At 44.8% G+C, this 24,387-nt stretch overlaps 1 protein-coding gene across 1 annotated transcript in view; it reads right to left on the reverse strand.

The window, feature by feature from the left end:
* Positions 1-24,387, reverse strand: part of LOC148505736 (uncharacterized) — a 155,825-nt gene that overhangs the window by 36,232 nt on the left and 95,206 nt on the right. Inside the window, exon 2 of the mRNA XM_088447797.1 lies at positions 14,049-14,141. Coding sequence (XP_088303923.1) covers positions 14,049-14,141 — 93 coding nt within the window. The remainder of the gene's footprint in view (positions 1-14,048; positions 14,142-24,387) is intronic.

The following is a 24,387-nucleotide window of genomic DNA, read 5'->3' on the forward strand; positions in this document are numbered from 1 at the left end:
GGTGCGTGGAAGCAGCCTGGTTATTCTTCCATAGGTGTGTGGGCGCATCCTGTTAATATCGTCCACAGGTGAGTGAAATTAGCCTTGACATTCTTCCACCAGTCTAAATCTCTATTGAAAGCTTAGGGTTCTCACAAGATGGGAGCCAAGCAAACAGTAGAGATGTTATAGGATGTGCTGCTGTTGGAAGCGCCGCTTGGGTCGGCACGGCATATTATGCATACTAGGTACGGTGCTTATGCAACTAGGTACTGTGATGTATGGTTTAAAATGACGATGAAGAGTGTTAGACCGTTTCCCATAATTGGCAGCTTTGATAAAGATGTATTGAACAATGGCCCTCATTCAGAGCCGTACGCTCTGAGCAGAGCGCACGCTCTGAATGAGGGCCGAGCTCCATTTTCATGGAGCGTCCTCCTGGACGCTCGTAAAGCTGTGGGTCACCACCCACAGGCTATACGAGCGTGCATTGTGATGGTCGCGATGGTCGAGACCATCGCGACCATCGAATTTGCGAGCCGGAGCCTGCGGTTGAGGTTTTCAACCGCAAGCTCCGGAGTGATTTTGGCTCTATCAGATCGGACACAACGAGCGAAGGACCCACTTGCGAGCGGACAGCCGCTCGCGAGTGGGTCTGAATCAGGCCCTATGTCCGAGATAGCATCTGTAGGGTGCACTCTCGAATTAAAAAGAAAAAATATAATGAGTGTTTAAAGTTGTGGCAGCATGAGGGGGATGCGTGGCTTAAAGGTGTGCATGCGACGCAAACTAGTGTCACGAGCACAATATAGGAGAGTGCACATGTGGCGCTAAACTGCGGTGCATGCATGCCTCAGAATAGCACGCATCCATGGCAATGTAGCATTGCGGAAGGTATTGCCAGTGGTTCACGCGCACCACCACCACCCTATGCGGATGGGGGTGCAGGTACAGTCAATGAAAAAACCCATAAAAATGTAACAAGTAACTTGTACCCTCTCTTGAGTAATCACAAAGAAAATGTTTATGATGCGGATGATGAGCCTATTGTCATGTCTGCCATTTCCAATGCTGTGCAGATGATAGATGCTCCACCACAACAAGCCCAAGTGGTGCCGCCATCTTCATCAGTGATAGTACAGGAAGTGTTAACATCCACTGCACCCGTACAGGAAGTTGTTTACCCTATACGTAGCAGTAATAGACTAAACCCCCAGCCAGGTAACAAGGTCAAAAGTAGCAGTGCGGCCGGTCTGCATCCCATTCAGACAATAACTGTTCCAAATGGGAATGCGGATACGAACGGTGTAGTGCCCACAAGGGAGGTAGCAATGCATTGTCCTTGGACAAGAGCTGAGCTAAATTCCATAATTAATGATTTCCCTGACCCTAAAAAGGAATTAGCGAAATGCCAAAGATTTTTGAAAAATTTTGTTTAATGCTCACGAGCCAACCAATAAAGATTGGCGAGTGGTGTTAAGGGCCTGTCTTCCACACAATACCGACATGAAAAAGTTTATCACGGATTGCGTATTGGATGGAGATGGTCCCATAACAGACGAGGGTAACCAAGGTAACATTACCCGCATAATAACTCAATTGGGTGTATATTTTCCAGTAGTAGTTAACTGGAGTAAAATTTTCACCATAAAACAAAAAGAGAGTGAATCTGCAGAGGATTACTGTAACCGAGCTCTGCAGGCTATTACCCAGTACATTGGGATAGAGGATATTAAAGATAGCACTCATCATAGGGGAATGATCTTCACTGTACTCATGGATGGTCTAAAAGATAATCTAAAGACCCAAGTTCAGACCTCACTACCTGGCTGGAGAGGAGTTACTGTAGACACACTCATGGAATCTGCTATTGAACATGATAAAAACATCCTCAAAAAGAGAGAGACCCAGAGCGAGAAGCTAATGGCTGTTAGTATTCCAGCTCTAGAAGGAATGACTGTAACATCACAGCCACCAGACACACATGCACCTGCACAGCTACACGTCCTCATCAATCCTGCACCACCACAAAACCCATACTATCCATAGCCACCATATTACCCTCAAAATCCCTATCCACACCCACAATCTTACTCTACCACTCAACCCACACAGCAACCCTTTCACCCACCCCACTCACGAAGGTGCTTTAACTGCCAAGTGGGACATGTTAGTAGGAACTGTAAGGTGAAGAAGGTAGGACCCCCTAACCAGGGAGTACCTGGATATCCTCATAAGGGATATATACAGAGTACAGGAAATTTTCAACAGTCACCAGCTCCAATGGTGGCCTTAAATGCTGTGTTGGAGAGTGAATGTCAATGCTAGGGGTCAGGTCATACCTGTAGTCTACAGATAGGTTAACGGGAAGTACTAGGGAAGAAGCGGTGATGATGGTTGATGTAGCTGGTACTAAACATCTTTTTCTTGTAGACATAGGGGCGACCAGATCAGTGACAAAATCTCCCGCTAACTTACAGGTGACCAGCGAGACAGTACCAGCAATGGGTGTAATGGGTAAAGTGCAATATTATCATGTAACTAAATCCACAGAGGTCACTATTGGGCCATTGCATACTAGGCATTCTTTTCTCCTGGCAGCAGCAGCTCCTACTAACCTACTGGGAAGGGATTTGTTATGTAAGATGGGATGTGTCATATATTGTACCCCTGATGGTATATTTCTAGATATCCCAGAGAGAGTTGCGCACGAGCTGAGGGATATGTTGGACACTCCCCAAAGGATAATTTATCACTCCACCGGTTCAGATAAAAACCCATCTCAGGTAGATCAAATATTATCCAAAATTCCAGATTCACTTTGGACCAAGGATGGACTGGACACTGGATTAATGGCAAATGTAGCTCCCGTAATGGTAAATCTAAAAAGCAGTAAGGCAAGCTCCAAAAATTCCCCAGTACCCATTAAAACAGCAGGTAGAGTTAGGGGTTTATCCCATAATTGAGCGATTACAGCAGGGAATTTTAGTTCGTACAGCAAGTGTAGCCAACAGTCCCATCTTTCCTGTGAAGAAAAGTGGTGGGAGGGTTTATAGGCTGGTACAAGACCTTAGAGGGGTTAATAAGGTAGTAGAGAGCCAATTTCCCGTAGTGCCAAATCCAGCTGTCATTCTTATGCAGATCCCACCAAATGCAACCCATTTCACTGTCATTGACCTCTGTTCTGCTTTCTTCTCTGTGCCTCTTCATCCTGACTGTCAGTACCTATTTGCTTTTACATACAGGGGTGTACAATACACATGGACACGATTGCCCCAGGTTTCATAGATAGCCCCAGTATCTTCTCCCAGGCCTTACATGACTGTTTACAATCTTTTGAACATGCCAATGGATCTGTTCTAATACAATATGTGGATGATTTATTGTTATGTTCTGATTCGTTTATGTCATGTTTAAATGATACTAAACTTTTATTGCTTCATCTCTCGCAAACAGACACAAGGTTGTTAAGGACAAACTACAGCCATGCCAGTCCAGGGTTAAATACTTGGGACATTGCCTAACCCAGCGGTTACGACATCTGACAAATGACAGAATCCAAGCCATACAGACAATGACACTGCCACAGAATCAACAGCAAATTCATGCCTTCTTGGGAATGTGTGGATACTGCAGAATGTGGATCCCAGGTTTTTCTATTTTGGCCTTGCCATTACAGGACTTAGGGTCTCATTCAGACCCAGTCGCAAGCACCGATGTGCTCACAACCGGGTCGAGAGTTAGCCCTGCTCACGCGCAGCGGCCGCACTGCACATGCTCAAGCCCTGGAGTGAGAAACTCTCTCGCTCCGGAGCTCTCTACAAAAGGGGTGGCTGTCGATGTTGATCAACAGCTCACCCCATTTTGTAGGTGGGCTGGGGGGTGGTTTCCAAAATGGAGGCGTTCCTTAAGGAATGCCTACCATTTTGTGGGCAGCTGCACTGACATCATCAGTGATGTCAGTGGGGAGCTTCCTGCTTGGTTAGAGCAGGAAACTCCCTGGGGCTTGGGGCTGCTAAGACCCAACCTTAGAGTCTCGTCGCAAGCCCGATGGTCGCGATGGTGTTCACCATCGCAACCATCATCCTGGTCAGTCGCTAAGCTGTGGGTGGTAACCCACAGCTTAACTAATGACCAGGAGGCAGCACTTCAAAAATGAAGTGGCGGTCCTCATTCAGAGAGAGCAGTCGCTTCTTGCGACCGCCTCTGAATGAGGGCCATAGTCTCTTCCTCAAAGCGCGATCATGTCATACACACAGAGGAATCAGATCAGGCTTTCCTTAATCTTAAGGATAGTCTGACAAGAGCACCTGCATTGGGAATACCTGATTATGAAAAACCTTTTGATTTGTATTGCATGGAAGCTGATGGTTATGCAGCAGGTGTCCTCACACTAAAACATGGTGATGCCAGTAGGCCCGTAGCTTACTACAGTGCACAATTGGACACTGTGGCAAGATCATTCCCAACATGTTTAAGAAGTGTAGCAGCAACTGCTCTATTGGTCAGTAAGAGTGAGGATGTGGTACTAGGCCATGATATGATTGTCTATACTCCCCATGCTGTATCTGCTTTGCTAAACTCTGCCCAAACCAGACATGTCTCCTCAGCTAGGTTCACAAAATGGGAACTAGCCTTAATAGCACCTGCAAACATCACCATCAAAAGGTGCAGTACGTTAACCCAGCTATATATTTACCAAATGTGCAACATGATGCACAAAGGGTGGAGAGAGGTGAGTCGCTGGCAAAAGGTGAGTTCTGCAGGTATATTGATGCACATAATTGTATGGAATATCTGAATCAAATCTTTACTGCAAGACCTGACATACGGGATACACCCTTATAAATTGTAGATGTGACATTTTACACGGATGGGAGTTGTCATAGACAAACTGACACTGGAGAGTTATGTACAGGTTATGCTGTGGTAAATGACGAGGACGTTATAGTAGCCAAAACTTTAGACCCACCACACTCGGCCCAAGTGGCGGAACTGGTGGCATTAAGGAGAGCATGTGAGTTAGCAAAAGGTAACTCTGCTAATATCTACACTGACTCTAGGTACGCCTTCAGGATAGTACATGATTTTGGCACTCTATGGCATCTGAGAAAATTTATGACAGCAGCAGGCACACCAATAGCACATTCCAGACATATAAAAGGACTACTGATGGCAATCCAATCGCCTAAGGCAGTGGCGGTAAATAAGTGTAAAGCCCATACATGTGAGGATGATCCATTGTCACTGGGCAACAACAGGGCAGACGAAGCTGCAAAATGGGCAGCAGGGTTAAAAATGAATGTACCAACTGAACAAATGATGACTTTTCAAACGATTGATATGCTGAAATTAATTGAGATGCAAAATTTGTGTTCAAGTCAGGAAAAGGCAGTCTGGAAGTCCAAGGGATGTGGGCAAGAGTCCTCTGGACTCTGGAGAGATGGACAAGGTAAGCCAGTGGCTCCCAAGGCGTACTACCCAAGCCTGGCTGAGGCAGCGCATGGTCTGACCAAGATATGTGCAAATTGGTGAAAGCATACTGGTGTGCACCGGGTTTTTCTTCTCAAGTGGAAAAGAGAGCAATGTCCTGTCTGACCTGCTTGAGGAAAAACATTGGGAAAACGATCCCTACTGAACCATCCCATATTCCTCCGACCGGCGGACCTTTTCAGGTAATACAAATTGATTTCATCAATTAAAATCCTGCAGGAATCTCAAGTATGTATTAGTGTGCACTGATGTGTTTTCTAATTGGGTTGAGGCCTACCCAGCTGCCACTAATACTGCTGCATTTACTGCCAAGAAAATTGTTCAGGAGTTTGTATGCAGATATGGTATCCCTAAAATTATTGTGAGTGATAGGGGTACTCATTTCACAGGTGATGTTTTCCAAAATATGTGTAAGTTGATGGGTATTAATAATCAACTTCATACCCCCTACCGACCGCAAGCCAGTGCCAAGGTGGAGAGGATGAATGGGACTATTAAAAACAAATTAAGTAAAATCACGTCGGACACTGGACTGGGTTGGCCAGAAGCACTACCACTTGTCCTTCATAATATCAGGACAACTCCTAGACCCTCTCTCAATCTGTCCCCCTTTGAAATACTGTTTGGTAGACAACCTCATTTGATTATAAGCCCACAGGAGGACTTGAGAAGTAACAACGAGGTAACTGTAAGGTATCTTATAACAATGGGTAAACAGTTAAAACAGCAACAGCAGAAACTGAAATTGTTGTCACATGATATGCCTGAAACAAACTGTCATGAAGTTGAACCTGGAGAATTTGTTATGATCAGAAATTTCTTCCGTTCAGTTTGTTTCACTGATCGGTGGGAAGGTCCGTATCAGGTGTTGCTGATGAGTACAACTTCATTGAAGGTTCCGGAGAGAGATACCTGGGTCCATTCCACTCACTGTAAGAAGTTCAACCAACCGGTGGAGAAACAAGGCGGAATTGAGACAGATAACGTAGACCTGTCAATTGCGAGTCTGTTCCGGGAAGGTTAAAGGTTACAGAGAGATACCTGAGCTAATGAAATTTGTAGATCCTTGTTTTCAGCAATGGATTGGTCTGCTGTGGTTATCTTTGTGTTTTCTCCCAGAGTCCTCATTATTTTGGGTTGTTTCGGGATCTCTGGTTTCTGTGATGAAGGACAGAGGACGGAGAGGGGAGCTGATGGTGATATCAATGGAGTGGAGTCGGGAGAAAAAGCAATACAGTCACAAGGGCAGTATCTGACCAAACCCAGTACAGTAATTGTTAAGAGATCTGCTTTTCTGGATACTCGGAGACAGTATGAAGATCTATCGTCTGAGGATTATTGAATGCGCTAGTTCTGTGGGTCCATAGTCAACGAGAGATGCATCCAACAGTGCCAACCTAAGTATAACCAATATTGGGGTGGGTATCCTTTAGAGGATTATCATACCATGGTGGGCAAAATTTTAAACCAAACCGACTGTTGGGTGTGCTCTCACGTGCCCCAAAGACAGCATAATTTAGGATTAGTGCCATTTCCATTAACTGTCTCTGAGATTTTAGAATTACAAAAAGGGAAGACACTGGATGGAAATTTTTTTAACACCAAACCACCTCATTTTAAACTCCACCAGTACCAGGTAGATAAAACACTTTTATGTTTGAACATCACAAAGTCCAATGAACCAGGAAGTTGGGAGGTGACTGGGAATAACCAGACAATGACCTTCTCACAAAGAACTGACCATGAGCCTATGAATTATGAACTGTTACGCACAATTAGGTCGGGTGGAAGACACTTCCGGTATAAATATACACTAAGTAACACCAAAGAAATGGTTGGCAGAATACCAGAAGGGTACTGTGCTAGGGTTATACAACCAGAAACGTGTATTAGCCAGATGGGAGAACCTGAGATATTTGTGAGGGAAATGTGTTGGATGATCATGATGCATTCTATTCCTTATGTTCTCCCCGATGATGTATATTTTATATGCGGAAGGAAAGCATATAAGTGCCTCTCTCCGAGTTCTGAAGGTTTGTGTTATTTGGGAAGAGTACTTCCAGAGGTTATGACCCTTACACATGGTGAAATACTTGGTATTCATAAAAACACAGCATCACCATATCTTCACACACATTATGAACACAGAGACAATAGAAATATGATACCTGGTGATGTGCATAAAGCCACACAGTTAATTAGTGAGACAACTGGCTTTCAAGTTTTGGTAGCATTGGATCCGACCAGAATTGCTCGGGGTACACTAAATTTTAGATATATCCAAGATCTTGCTAAATTAATAGATAATATAACCGAGATGTATGATGACACATTCAGGTACACAGGGAGTTGCAAGCTTACAAGAAAGAACTCATGCAACATAGACTAGTGTTAAATTATCTAACAGCTGTCACTGGAGGGTATTGCGTAACTTTGGCCACCCAATTTTGTAAAAAATGTTGCACTTACAATACAAACGATACCAGCGAACCCAAGGAGGTAATAGACCGGAAGATGGATGAAATTTTGCAGTTAAAATGGGAATTTCGAAAGAACCATAATGCTTCAGTGGCTGAAGTAGAGGAAAAGGTAGAGGAAGGGGTTTCTTGGTTGAACCCAGTGAAATGGTTCTCAGGTCTAGGAGAGTGGGTCCAGGAAATAATTGTGAGCATAGGTAAACTCCTGATCCTTATATTGGTTGTCATCTTAGTAATTGGCATATGTGTCAGGTGTGTTCCTACTGTGTTGAAATGTGGAAAATGTAAAGATAAGGTGAATCAAAGGAATGAAATTATGATGGTGGTCAGTAGTGACAATATGAATACTGAGGTAAATGTAGGACTGCATTACAACCCTGAACTAGAAGGTACCATCGTATAATGTATTATATTTAGACATGTATGAAATGTGTTATTAAAATGTTATTTTAAAACATCTTAAATAATGTAAATCCCTATTCCCCCTCAAGACTTCCTTTATAGGATTGGTGCATCCCCACATCTTTCCCATGATCTCACAAGATCCGTGGTGTGCGTATAATGGTAGTTTTATGTCCCCTCACTAGAGACACATTATTGATGGTTTAAGAACCACCTTGTGCCATCCCATAATATAACATTAAATAATATGTCATAACGTAAGCCTAAATTAATTTTAAAATCAGAGTATGATAGCATGTCGTTTGCCATCAAAGGGTGGACTGTCGAAGCCGGATAATTGGCTGAGACAGAATCGGTTTAAAATTAAATCTGCAAAACGCCATTTTGCAAATGGCAATGAGACGCCATTTTGTGACTGGCCACCCAGTGTCATTTTAGCGAATCTCGCCCATTATAAGTACATACGGTGATGCTATTATTTAGCGTCATGCGATTCCCATGCATTAGAAAGATGTTAAAAGTCCCCATCATATAAATGCAGACAGTCACTAAAACATATAAAATGATCAACCCTGCAAAACACGTACCATGGTGTACTCCACAAACACGTAGTCGCACAACGCTACCTAGCGTCTTTTCTCAATATTTCAATACTTACACACTGCACACTTACATAAAAGGTTCCCTAGCATTAAAGTGTGATATTAAAGGTTTATTCAGTAATGATTAATGTTGTCAAATAAAGGTTATTTGATATCTAAGGTGTAGTATATGATAAGCAGACCGTGTTTGGTGTTGTACTGATCCACTGTGTCTGAACAGATTTCCGGTATCATCGGTGAGAAGATTGGAACATGCGTCTGCAAATTATGGACTATAGAGAGTTAAAACATTAAAATGTACTCTGTAATGTGGCCAGCTTAGATTTATTATGCAGTGGGAAAAAGGACACAAAGGGCTGTTGGAGGCTGGATTGTGTCCATACGAACTGACCTATGAACTATACTGTAACACAAGAACCAGGAAGAAGAATCAATGGAATCATGCCAAACTGTTCTATTGTATTGTCTATCTCTGCTAGAGTATATATGCATGCTCTCTGAAACTGGATGCTAGTCTTCTTGCTTTGCTGTTGATGGAGGTTTCTACTTTGATGCCGGGATCTGGGTCCAGAGCGCATGTGTATGTAACGACTGTACCTTGGGTCTGTATGATTTATTTACGCTAATTGTATTTAGATCACAGCGTGTAACTATCTGTTTTTATGTTGAATAATAACTTTTTGTGCTTTGGAACCACAATCAAAGTCTGAAAGCAATTATTTCTTGTGCGACTCATAACGCTAAACAGCAACAATTATTTAAGAGTGTAAAGGTAGGTAGGAATCAATAGGTAGGAATCGATAATGGTGTATCACAGTGGGATTATGCCCAGTCACGGAGCTTGTATACACAGTTTGCTTGTGCCCAGTAAAGTCACAGAGTTTGTAATACACAGTGGGCTTATGCCCAGTCACAGAACTTGTATACACAGTGGGCTTATGCCCAGTTACGGAGTTTGTATACACAGTGGGCTTATGCACAGTCATGGAGCTTGTATACACAGTGGGCTTATGCCCAGTAAAATGAAGTCATGAAGGTTAGGTTATATACACAGAGGGATAATGCCCTCGAAAATAATGTCCAGCGGCAGGAAGGAAAAACTCGTCCTCTCTCAGCAGATAGCAGAAATGGCGCCGAGTCCCAGGCCCCCACACCTTTTATAGAGGCTGAACGTCACCCGAGTCTTGGGAGAATCTGACGTCGGCCGGGTGACGTTCGGCCTCGAGGTGGAATCCGAGTCAGGCAGGATTCCATCTGTTCGGAGTGGTTCGGATTCCTCAGAATCTGTATCGCTCATCTTTAATTTGTGTACTGTAGGTCCCATCCAGCTTGGGGCACTTAAGAAAGGGGCCCACCCACACTCCTCCAGCCCTGCCCCTGTTGTCAGCATCACCCCCACTCATCATCTGACCCACCCCGATTCATCCCGATGGCCCCCACGTGTCATCCAGGATGCCCCCACTCATTGTCCAGATTGCCCCCACTCATCTGGCCCTTAGACTATGAATGGGACTTACAGTGCAGTAGTGTGATCCGGCCAGGGGGGGGGAGACCCTCAGAGAGTGATGCACGGGCATCGCATCGTACCCCTGTACCCCCCTATCCCTTAATCCAGCTCTGCCCACCCCCCTGTAATGCTTGATATTGCCAATACAGTATTATTTTTCTAATTATGGGGTTATATCTGGAACCTTAACAGCCAGGATAAGAACCACTGATAAGGGCAGAACGGTCCGGGCCTGATTCAGATTAGAGATGTGCACTAACTGCACGCTGTGCTGATTATCACGCAGGTGGCCGATGTTGGAAGTGCCGTGCACACATCCTGGTGGAGACGCAGAATAAATTTGGATGCAAGAGCCGTGGATTTCAGTGGTTGTTCCTGGGAGGTAACAGGGAGGGGGTTAGGCAGACACAAGGTCATCACTGACAGCGGCTGCATCTAAACACGCTGTAGCGCAGACACAGAACGCCATCTTCAGATGGAGAATTACACGTGCCACAGGGCTGGTGCGAGCTTTGATGGTGCGATGGTGCCTCTAAAGATGCGCTGAGACAGATTAGCGCTGCAGCCAGTGGGCGTCTCAGTGAGAAGATAATCGGTTGCAGCGTTATCATAAAGGCGCAGACCAGGCTGCGTGGACCTCAGGCCCTATGTGTTGTTGTGTTGATCATTAGACCCAGGGAACATACAGTATAACAAAGTCCATTACGTCTGACCTGAGTTACCTGAGTGGATAAGTGCGGTTATTATGCTACGTACAGGCGCCTGTTGAGCAGCGCCCTGGTATCTTATTTTACAGTGTCTCCATTGGAAGACAAGATTTGTAGAACAATTCTAGAAGCGTACCGATGAGGAAATTTGTGGGCAGCACTTTGTGCCCTGACAGAGAAGTAATATCTGCGGAAGTTTAGTTGCTTGGTGAAAAGTAATTGGAAATTTAATGATATTTTGTTAGATTAACTCTAAGAGCTACGGCTGAAATATAAGGACTCTTTCTTACCCTGTCAGGTGAGGTGAGGAGAAGACATTGTTGTCCTGGTTATTATATAACACATGGAACATCCCATGAAAGCCAAAGACCTGTAACATCTGCGACATCACGGCCATGGTGTCCTGGTGTCCTCTCTACACCAGGAGAGGAGAAGGTGTCTGATGTTTGCTGAGCTCATTTATCAGATTGGTTATCCATCTGGTGTTACTGAGATCTTGTCTATGTGCCGAGAACCCAATCTTCTTATGGGATGTAGTCTGGAAGCCGATGGTCTAAATGCCGACCGCCGGCTTCCAGACTGCTTTATTCCGACTAGGGACCAATGACAGGCATGTAAATCTAGACGCCTGTCAATTCCCCGATGTCTGGAGACCGGTGCCCGGCATCCTGATCGAGCGGATGCCGGGCGCCTCAGCGGACAGCCGCGGGGGGGGGAGGGTTAGGTTTAGGGCTCCCGGGGGGGACTTAGGGTTAGGCACCCCCCGAGAGGTTAGGGTTAGGCTAGGGGGAGGGAGGGTTAGGGTTAGGCACCCCCTGGGGGAGGTTAGGGTTAGGCACCCCCCCGGAGGACTTAGGTTTAGGCAGCGGGGAAGGGGGGGTTAGGTTTAGGCACTTAGAGGGGGGTTAGGTACAGGGGGGGAGGTTAGGGTTAGGCACCCCTAAGGAGGGTTAGGGGGGTTAGGTTAGTAAATACTTACCTTTAGGATGATCGGGATTTCCTCTTTTGTCGGGCAGCATATCACACCCCTTCTTATATATATGCCATAGTGATGCTTTGGGCATATGTGGGGGAAGCTGACGGCTGGCGAGATACCTTTGTACAGGATGAGGGGTGTGAGATCGCAGTAAGCTTACATGTGACAGCCCGGGTCGGGATTTTATGTGTAGCTTTCACTTTATTAGCTAATACATTGTATTATGTGTCATTTCTATATGTACAGTAATTAAGCCAGAGCAGTTTTTCCTGTTTGTTTTGGATAGCATGAAATAAATTCCCCCCCAGGCTTTTGTAGGTTTAGCTGTGAAGTTGTGACCTTATGGTCTTCTCCTGGTGACTTATTTGTGTTTGTGATCAAAGTTTTCATCTGGAGTGAAAAACAGCTTATGTAACGGTTCTTCCACAGTTCATATATTTGTGTTCACAATCCAGCAGGTGGTATGATGTCATTGGTCATGTGATATTATGAATGACATCACAACATCCTATGCTTGGATTGAGAGTAAAAGCCCAATTGCCTATATCTAGCTTTGGATAATATGTTACCCTGTTGTGTATTCCTGTTGCAGGGAGCAAGAAAGATGGAGAATTGGAACATGAAGTGTTTAAATATTCTAACAATGAATTGTCTGGTATAATCACAGTTGTTGAACTCTATGGGAGCAGGCACAAGATTGGTGTTAAGATGGTTAACACCGCCTCACAAACTATGAACTTGCACCCTCCTATAAATATGTCCTCTTGACATGTGACTATTAGGATTAGGGAGACTAAATACAATTTGTTTAAATATATATTTTTTCATTTCTAATAGTTACTATATGCTGATCACCATTCATAGACTCTTTCATATCAACAGCACAGGTAGTTAGTGCATCCATTATATCATTCACACCAGAATGGATAATTGATCATTTACATATGCACATGCAAATTGGTATACCTATAATATAATGCATTCTGATGGCAAAAGATGTAATGTTTGTACTAACTGCCTGCACATTTGACCTAAAAGATTCTACGAAAGGTGATTAGCATGTAGTAAATATTTAATAAAATATGTAAAAAAAGCAAAAAAAAAAAAAAAAAATATATATATATATATATATATATATATACACTCTCCCTAGTTTTAATTGTGTATTATATACAGTGGTGTACTGTACTTTATAAGAAGGCTAAGTGTCACTAAAAAAAAAATGTGGTCTCAGAAGAGAAGGCTGGGACAGGACAGTTGTTGTGACCAGGGAGCACAAATCAGGGGAGGGGGACGTGGGGGATCAGCACCACTTCCTGTCTGTCATAAAGTTTGGTAGGAGCAGCGCAGTAAAGGCGCCTCTCCAGCCCGGTGCCCTCCTGCAATGATTACCGCAGAATGCTGACCCTGAGCTGGGTGTCCTGTTATTAGCGCAGACTGGGCCTCTAGGGATATTATGGCAAAACAGCACTGGCCTAGGGGCTGTCAGTGCTAATTATAAATGTACTGTACAGATTGAACCATCTATTGCAGCAGAAGAAAGTGAATATATATATAAATAAAAGGAAAGTGGGGATAAATGCACCATAACCTAGAATCCAATCACATGTTGTTTCCTTTTTTAGACTGCACTAACCAGCCTGTGATTGGTTCCCCTGGGTGGCAGAATCCCATCATGGAAGCCCCCTCTGATGTGAGTGCTGATAATTCCATCCATTGGCCGATAGTAAATTCTTCTGAACCATTACTCGCCCCTTCCTCAAGCACCTCTACAGCCATACAGTGACCCTGAGAGAGGGGCACAAGGGAGGGGGGGGTCACTGCTACATCATGGGAGATGAATTCTAGGTACTGCTAGAGACATCCATGTGCTATACAGGAGTGTATGGATTCAGTGATACTCACCACAGAGCTTCTCAGGTTCGGGTGCCTTTGGTGTAACATTTTGTGCCTCATAGTCGGATCTTGTACTTGTGGAAGAGGCTGAAGAAACTGAACCTGGGAACAGCAACAACAAATATCATCAATGTTTACAGAGTGATGGATAAACTATGATATAGAGACTGTGGGGAGGGGAATAGATGTGACCGATACACACAGAGAGATTGATACATTGTGATATAGAGACTGTGGGGGAGGGGAGTAGATGTGAACGTTACACACAGAGTGACTGATACACTGTGATATAGAGACTGTGGGGAGGGGAATAGATGTGACCGATACACACAGAGTGATTGATACATTGTGATATAGAGACTGTGGGGGAGGGGAATAGATGTGACCGATACACACAGAGAGATTGATACATTGTGATATAGAGACTGTGGGGGAGGGGAGTAGATGTGAACGTTACACACAGAGTGACTGATACATTGTGATATAGAGACTGTGGGGGAGGGGAAAAGATGTGACCGTTACACACAGAGTGACTGATACACTGTGATATAGAGACTGTGGGGGAGGAGAATAGATGTGACCGTTACACACAGAGTGACTGATACATTGTGAAATAAAGACTGTGGAGGAGGGGAATAGATGTGACCGTTACACACAGAGTGACTGATACATTGTGATATAGAGACTGTGGGGGAGGGAAAAAGATGTGACCGTTACACACAGAGTGACTGATACATTGTGATATAGAGACTGTGGGGAGGAGAATAGATGTGACAGTTACACACAGAGTGACTGATACACTGTGATATAGAGACTGTGGGGGAGGGGAATAGATGTGACCATTACACACAGAGTGACTGATACACTGTGAAATAATGACTGTGGAGGAGGAGAATAGATGTGACTGTTACACACATAGTGACAGATACACTGCGATTAAGGGACTGTGGGGGAGGGGAATAGATCTGACCGTTACACACAGAGTGACTGATACACTGTGATATAGAGTCTGTGGGGGTGGGGAGTAGATGTGACCGTTACACAGAGTGACTGATACATTGTTATACAGAGACTGTAGGGGAGGGGAATAGATGTGACAGTTACACACAGAGTGACTGATACACTGTAATACAGAGACTGTGGGGGAGGGGAATAGATGTGACCGTTACACACAGAGTGACTGATACACTGTGATACAGAGACTGTGGGGGAGGGGAATAGATGTGACCGTTACACACAGAGTGACTGATACATTGTGATATAGAGACTGTGGAGGAGGGGAATAGAAGTGACCGTTACACACAGAGTCACTGATACATTGTAATATAGAAACTGTGGGGGAGGGGAAAAGATGTGACCGTTACACACAGAGTGACTGATACATTGTGATATAGAGACTGTGGGGGAGGAGAATAGATGTGACCATTACACACAGAGTGACTGATACACTGTGATATAGAGACTATGGGGGAGTAGAATAGATGTGACCGTTACACACAGAGTGACTGATACACTGTGATATAGAGACTGTGGGGGAGGGGAATAGATGTGACCGTTACACACAGAGTGACTGATACACTGTGATATAGAGACAGTGGGGGAGGGGAATAGATGTGACCGATACACACAGAGAGACTGATACACTGTGATACAGAGACTGTAGGGGAGGGGAATAGATGTGACCGTTACACACAGAGTGACTGATACATTGTGATATAGAGACTGTGGGGAGGAGAATAGATGTGACCGTTACACACAGAGTGACTGATACACTGTGATACAGAGACTGTGGGGGTGGGGAATAGATGTGACCGTTACACACAGAGTGACTGATACATTGTGATATAGAGACTGTGGGGAGGAGAATAGATGTGACCGGTACACACAGAGTGACTGATACATTGTGATATAGAGACTGTGGGGAGGAGAATAGATGTGACAGTTACACACAGAGTGACTGATACACTGTGATATAGGTGACTGTGGGGGAGGGGAATAGATGTGACCGATACACACAGAGAGATTGATACACTGTTATACAGAGACTGTAGGGGAGGGGAGTAGTTGTGAACGTTACACACAGAGTGACTGATACACTGTAATACAGAGAATGTGGGGGAGGGGAATAGATGTGACCGTTACACACAGAGTGACTGATACATTGTGATATAGAGACTGTGGAGGAGGGGAATAGAAGTGACCGTTACACACAGAGTCACTGATACATTGTAATATAGAAACTGTGGGGGAGGGGAAAAGATGTGACCGTTACACACAGAGTGACTGATACATTGTGATATAGAGACTGTGGGGGAGGAGAATAGATGTGACCATTACACACAGAGTGACTGATACACTGTGATATAGAGACTGTGGGGGAGGGGAATAGATGTGACCATTACACACAGAGTGACTGATACACTGTGAAATAAAGACTGTGGGGGAGGGGAATAGATGTGACCGTTACACACAGAGTGACTGATACACTGTGATATAGAGACTGTGGGGGAGGGGAATAGATGTGACCGTTACACACAGAGTGACTGATACACTGATACAGAGACTGTGGAGGACGGGAATAGATGTGACCGTTACACACAGAGTGACTGATACACTGTGATATAGAGACAGTGGGGGAGGGGAATAGATGTGACCGATACACACAGAGAGACTGATACACTGTGATACAGAGACTGTAGGGGAGGGGAATAGATGTGACCGTTACACACAGAGTGACTGATACATTGTGATATTGAGACTGTGGGGAGGAGAATAGATGTGACCGTTACACACAGAGTGACTGATACACTGTGATACAGAGACTGTGGGGGTGGGGAATAGATGTGACCGTTACACACAGAGTGACTGATACATTGTGATATAGAGACTGTGGGGAGGAGAATAGATGTGACCGGTACACACAGAGTGACTGATACATTGTGATATAGAGACTGTGGGGAGGAGAATAGATGTGACAGTTACACACAGAGTGACTGATACACTGTGATATAGAGACAGTGGGGGAGGGGAATAGATGTGACCGATACACACAGAGAGACTCATAGACTGTGATACAGAGACTGTAGGGGAGGGGAATAGATGTGACCGTTACACACAGAGTGACTGATACACTGTTATACAGAGACTGTAGGGGAGGGGAATAGATGTGACCGTTGCACATAGAGTGACTGATACATTGTTATACAGAGACTGTAGGGGAGGGGAATAGATGTGACCGTTACACACAGAGTGACTGATACATTGTGATACAGAAACTGTGGGGGAGGAGAATAGATGTGACTGTTACACACAGAGTGACTGATACACTGTGATATAGAGACTGTGGGGGAGGGGAATAGATGTGACCGTTACACACAGAGTGACTGATACATTGTGATATAGAAACTGTGGGGGAGGAGAATAGATGTGACTGTTACACACAGAGTGACTGATACACTGTGATATAGAGACTGTGGAGGAGGGGAATAGATGTGAACGTTACACACAGAGTGACTGATACACTGTGATATAGAAACTGTGGGGGAGGGGAATAGATGTGACCATTACACACAGAGTGACTGATACACTGTGATACAGAGACTGTGGAGGACGGGAATAGATGTGACCGTTACACACAGAGTGACTGATACACTGTGATATAGAGACAGTGGGGGAGGGGAATAGATGTGACTGATACACACAGAGAGACTGATACATTGTGATACAGAGACTGTAGGGGAGGGGAATAGATGTGACCGTTACACACAGAGTGACTGATACACTGTGATACAGAGACTGTGGGGGAGGGGAATAGATGTGACCGTTACACACAGAGTGACTGATACATTGTGATATAGAGACTGTGGGGAGGAGAATAGATGTGACCGTTACACACAGAGTGACTGATACATTGTTATACAGAGACTGTAGGGGAGGGGAATAGATGTGACCGTTACACACAGAGTGACTGATACATTGTGATATAGAAACTGTGGGGGAGGAGAATAGATGTGACTGTTACACACAGAGTGATTGATACATTGTGATATAGAGACTGTGGAGGAGGGGAATAGATGTGACCGTTACACACAGAGTGACTGATACACTGTGATACAGAGACTGTGGAGGACAGGAATAGATGTGACCGTTACACACAGAGTGACTGATACACTGTGATATAGAGACAGTGGGGGAGGGGAATAGATGTGACTGATACACACAGAGAGACTGATACATTGTGATACAGAGACTGTAGGGGAGGGGAATAGATGTGACCGTTACACACAGAGTGACTGATACACTGTGATACAGAGACTGTGGGGGAGGGGAATAGATGTGACCGTTACACACAGAGTGACTGATACATTGTGATATAGAGACTGTGGGGAGGAGAATAGATGTGACCGTTACACACAGAGTGACTGATACATTGTAATACAGAGACTGTGGGGGTGGGGAATAGATGTGACCATTACACACAGAGTGACTGATACACTGTGATACAGAGACTGTGGGGAGGGGAATAGATGTGACCGTTACACACAGAGTGACTGATACATTGTGATATAGAGACTGTGGGGGAGGAGAATAGATGTGACTGTTACACACAGAGTGACTGATACACTGTGATACAGAGACTGTAGGGGAATAGAATAGATGTGACCGTTACACACAGAGTGACTGATACACTGTGATATAGAGACTGTGGGGGAGGAGAATAGATGTGACCGTTACACACAGAGTGACTGATACACTGTGATACAGAGACTGTGGGGAGTGGAATAGATGTGACCGTTACACACAGAGTGACTGATACACTGTGATACAGAGACTGTGGGGGAGGAGAATAGATGTGACTGTTACACACAGAGTGACTGATACATTGTGATACAGAGACTGTGGGGGAGGAGAATAGATGTGACCGTTACACACAGAGTGACTGATACATTGTGATATAGAGACTGTGGGGGAGGAGAATAGATGTGACTGTTACACACAGAGTGACTGATACACTGTGATACAGAGACTGTGGGGGAGGAGAATAGATTTGACTGTTACACACAGAGTGACTGATACATTGTGATACAGAGACTGTGGGGGAGGAGAATAGATGTGACCGTTACACACAGAGTGACTGATACATTGTGATATAGAGACTGTGGGGGAGGAGAATAGATGTGACTGTTACACACAGAGTGACTGATACACTGTGATATAGAGACTGTAGGGGAGAGGAATAGATGTGACAGTTACACACAGAGTGACTGATACATTGTGATACAGAGACTGTGGGGGAGGAGAATAGATGTGACCGTTACACTCAGAGTGACTGATACACTGTGATATAGAGACTGTAGGCGAGAGGAATAGATGTGACCGTTACACACAGAGTGACTGATACATTGTAATATAGAGACTGTGGGGTAGGGGAATAGATGTGACTGTTACACACAGAGTGACTGATACATTGTAATATAGAGACTGTGGGGGAGGGCAATAGATGTGACCGTTACACACAGAGTGACTGATAGATTGTGATATAGAGACTGTGGGGGAGGGGAATAGATGTGACTGTTACACACAGAGTGACTGATACATTGTTATACAGAGACTGTAGGGGAGGGGAATAGATGTGACCGTTACACACAGAGTGACTGATACACTGTTATACAGAGACTGTAGGGGAGGGGAATAGATGTGACCGTTACATACAGAGTGACTGATACATTGTTATACAGAGACTGTAGGGGAGGGGAATAGATGTGACCGTTACACACAGAGTGACTGATACATTGTTATACAGAGACTGTAGGGGAGGGTAATAGATGTGACCGTTACACACAGAGTGACTGATACACTGTTATACAGAGACTGTGGGGGAGGAGAATAGATGTGACCGTTACACACAGAGTGACTGATACATTGTTATACAGAGACTGTAGGGGAGGGTAATAGATGTGACCGATACACACAGAGTGACTGATACATTGTTATACAGAGACTGTAGGGGAGGGTAATAGATGTGACCGTTACACACAGAGTGACTGATACACTGTTATACAGAGACTGTAGGGGAGGGGAATAGATGTGACCGTTACATACAGAGTGACTGATACATTGTTATACAGAGACTGTAGGGGAGGGGAATAGATGTGACCGTTACACACAGAGTGACTGATACATTGTGATACAGAAACTGTGGGGGAGGAGAATAGATGTGACCGTTACACACAGAGTGACTGATACATTGTGATATAGAGACTGTGGAGGAGGGGAATAGATGTGACCGTTACACACAGAGTGACTGATATACTGTTATATAGAGACTGTGGGGGAGGGGAATAGATGTGACCGTTACACACAGAGTAGTACACCAATGAACGGCTCACTCCATTGAAGTCGCAGGGTAACTAAAGCTTATTTTGCGGTTCCCACCATTGACTACAATGGAGGGAGCCGTTCATTGGCTGAGAGAGGTGGGGGCTGATCTCTCTCAGCCAATGAATGCTCAGAATTGGCTCTACAAAGGCAGAATCCACGTCTGAGCGCTTCATTCTGGAGATAACAACCATCGTGGTTGTTACCTAGTGCGTGGGTTGGTTTTATTAGTGTTTTTTTATTTTAAGAAGACTATGGATGCCTACAGGGACAAGTGTACCATTCCGAGTAATGTAGGTGAGTATGTGTGACTGTGTATGTATGTATTAAAACTTTAATTTCACGGTGTGTGTGTCTTGTATTTATTTAAACAATTCTTTACAGGTGATCTACAGTTACCATCATGTGTTTAATGCCTCGCATGCTAGTACTTGTGGTTACCAAAGTACCAGCATGCGGGGGAGGCTTGCTGGGTCCTGCAGTTCTACTGTAAAGACAATGGCCCTCATTCAGAGTCGGTCGTAAGTGGCCGCTCGGTCGTACGCCTAACGACCGAGAAACTGAAAAAGGAAGCAATCGCACGGCCGTTCGGTTGCAACCAAACTGACGCCCATACATGAACAATGCACCTCGTCTAGCTAGCGAGTGATAGCAGCTAGCGATCGAGTCAATCGTTGTCAGTCGCTGTATTGTAATTTTCTTCTGATGGTTGCGGCCGCTTGTGTTGTGTTGTTCAAATGTCATTTAGTTCATGCTGATGTTTTACTGGTATTGCGTTTGTAAAATAAAAAAATTTTAAACCCGGATTTTGGAATAATAATGTTGTGTTGTTAAATGCTGGTTAAAATGAACAAAAAACCGCATAGAATAAGCCATCACCATGAAATGTATTCATTCTTATTATTCGCTAATGCTAACGCAGCTGAATCAATTACAAGCCAATTAGCAGTGTTATTAGCAACAACAAACGATTATTAGCTGCTTACATTGTGTGGCTCAAAATAGAAACATCAAACATAACATCAGTAACATTCGATAGTATCGATTGTACTCTGGGGCTTGAGAGAGCACATACCCAACCTCAAGCTGTACGATCAGCCAGGCCTCTAACCTGCTCGCAGAGTGACGTTTTACTACTTCCGGCCTTCTATGTCGGTCGTAGCAGGTAATTTATGTACGCCCCTAAAACGCCCTCAAAATGCTGAGGCACGCCAGTGTTTTCAGGCCACCACCCCCGTCAACACCCACAAACGCTCTTTCATGTCAATCAACTCTCAGAAGCCACTTCCGGCTCGTAAGCCGTACGATCTACAGCACTTTGGATCGCAAAGCCTCGTACGCACATGCGCACAACTAACCGTGCACATGCGTAGTTTGGAAACATCGGATGCGTACGACGGAGCGGCCGCTTACGACCGACTCTGAATGAGGTCCAAGGTGTTTAATCTTCTTTTTTTACACTACACCTACACTATCAACCCACCGCCCACCGCCCAGGGGTGGCGGGGATAGCCCCGGGCTATCAGCCTAGGCTAGGGGATCCCTGACCTGGGCTTACTAGCGGACAGGGCTGATGCTGCAGCTTGGGGGCCCAGTGATAGGGCGCCCCTGGCTGTGGCATCAGCCTCCCCGCTAGAAAGGGTCCAGTACTGATACTGGAGATTACAGTGAGACCCTACATCATTTTTTCCCCTGTAATTCTAGAACCAGGACTGGCTTAGAGCCCAGTGCTGGTTGTGCTAAGTACAGTGGGAACCCAACGCAATTTTTTCGCTGTACTTAGACAACCAGAACTGGCTATGAAAAGTTCAGGCTGGTTCTGTTTAAGGGGGGTCCTCATGTCATTTTTTTTCTAAATGTAACTCTTTCTTAGCTTTTACAGTAAGATACATGGATGCATCTCACTGATCTATGCATGTATCTGTGTCAATCTGACCTGCTCATGCTCAAATCGAAAGCATGAAGTAGGTCTATTCATTTGGGTATTTGAAGTTCGATTTGAAGTTCGATTTTGTGTTAAATTTCAAATCGAATGATAGTAAATAAGGGATTTGTGTTTTGGTCTATGTAAAAGTACCGATGTTTTTCCGATGTTCAATTTGAGTAAAATTCGGTTTTAAATTAGATTTTACATTCGATTTGGGCTTTAGTAAATACCCAAATGCAAAATCGAATGAAAATCAAATGCAAATCGAATGCCAAATCACTCAAAAATAAAAATCAAACTTTAGTAAATTTACCCCTAGATTTGGGAGGGAGGTTTCCACCGCTGACAGATATATCTGCAGAGAATGGTTGTTCATACACACTGAACAACCATTATCTGTCATCTGGCTGTGGGTCCCCCTGTCTGGGGGTATTGTTGCGCCACCCCACCCCCCCTGCCCGCGGCCTCTGCTGCAAGTGTACGGGCGGTCTGCTCATCGCACGTACACACAGCACGAAGGACAGATACACTGTATCTGAAATATATATTGAGCAGCAGCTGTGCTGCACAGCCGACGTGATATGTCTGTGAACGACATCGTTCACAGATATATCGCTGGTACACATTGGCCAACGGGCACCCAACACATTGGCTGATCAATTGATTACCCAATATATCTGCCAGTGTGTACCCAGCCTTACTCTATTCCCAGATATGACTCAGGCCTTATATTACTTGCTCTTGTTGCTTTGCTCCCATTAGAATCAGTCCAGGAGCATCAGCAGATATTGGTGAAGCAGAATGCAGAGACCATTATATATATATATAGATATATATAGATATATATAGCATTACACCACGTGAACTCAGGTAGCAGATATTATCCTATTATTTACTCACTGGATGTATCATTGGAAGCGATTGTCCCGGTCACATATGTGGTTTCCTCAGATGAGACATGACCTGTATAGAGAGCATCATTACTACAGAGTATTGCAGTATAAATACATATACAAAAGGAAGGTAGAAATATAATACAAGGGAATACAGTCAGGAAGTCTCCAATCGTTATATTGACAGCAGAAGGTCGACATTCAAGACATTGACAAGGTGACATCATTAATGTCGACACCTGGAAAATGTCGACATTGACAGAATGTCAACATTGGAAATGTCAGCAGTTCCATTACATCAGCGATGACATGCTGATTGCCGACATGACCAATGCTGAGGTTAGGGACATGTCATCCTGTTCAGTGTCGGCAGTATGACCATGTCATGATTTTCATGTAGGTATAATAAATGTCAACAATGTGAATGACAACAAAATATACCACACCCAAAACAAGACAAAGTCAGCGCTCTCAGGCCCTGATTCAGAGCCGGACGCTCTGACAGAGCGCTCGCTCTGAATCAGGGCGTTTATTTTTTATTTTTGGAGCAGCCTCCTGGCCGCTCGCATAGCTGTGGGTGACCACCCACAGCTATAGCGAGTGGCCATGATCATGGTCGCGATGGTCAAGACCGTCGCGACCATCGGGCTTGTGACGAGACCCTTGAGATAGGGTCTCGTGGCCGCAAGTCCCAGAGAGCTTCTGGCTCAAATTGAGCCGGAAGCTCACCCACTGACATCACTGGTGATGTCATTAGGGCCGCCCCCAAATGGTTGGTGTTCTCATGGGAACGCCTCCGTTTGGGCAGCCACCCCCCCGGCCCGCCCACCAAAAGGGGCGAGCTGTCACTCAACATCGACAGCTCACCCCCTTTGATGCGAGACCCGGAGCGACGGAGAGCCCGTCACTAGCCGGGTCTCGTACATGTGCACAACAGAGCCGGCTTCGTCGTGCACATGCGCTGTGGGCCACCATCGACCCGGTTGCGAGCGCTCAGCGCTTGCGACCGGGTCTGAATCAGGCCCTCAGTCTGTTATAATATAACAAATATTTAGCTGTAATTACTGTGGGTGAGATGTACTAAGGGTAAAATGAAGTAAAATCTAAAAAAATTGCCATTTCCGCAGGTTTGCAGCATTCTCCATACAGT

Source organism: Taudactylus pleione, unplaced genomic scaffold (genome assembly GCF_031769625.1).
Source record: "Taudactylus pleione unplaced genomic scaffold, aTauple2 ptg000440l, whole genome shotgun sequence".
NCBI classification, from domain to species: Eukaryota; Metazoa; Chordata; class Amphibia; order Anura; family Myobatrachidae; genus Taudactylus; species Taudactylus pleione.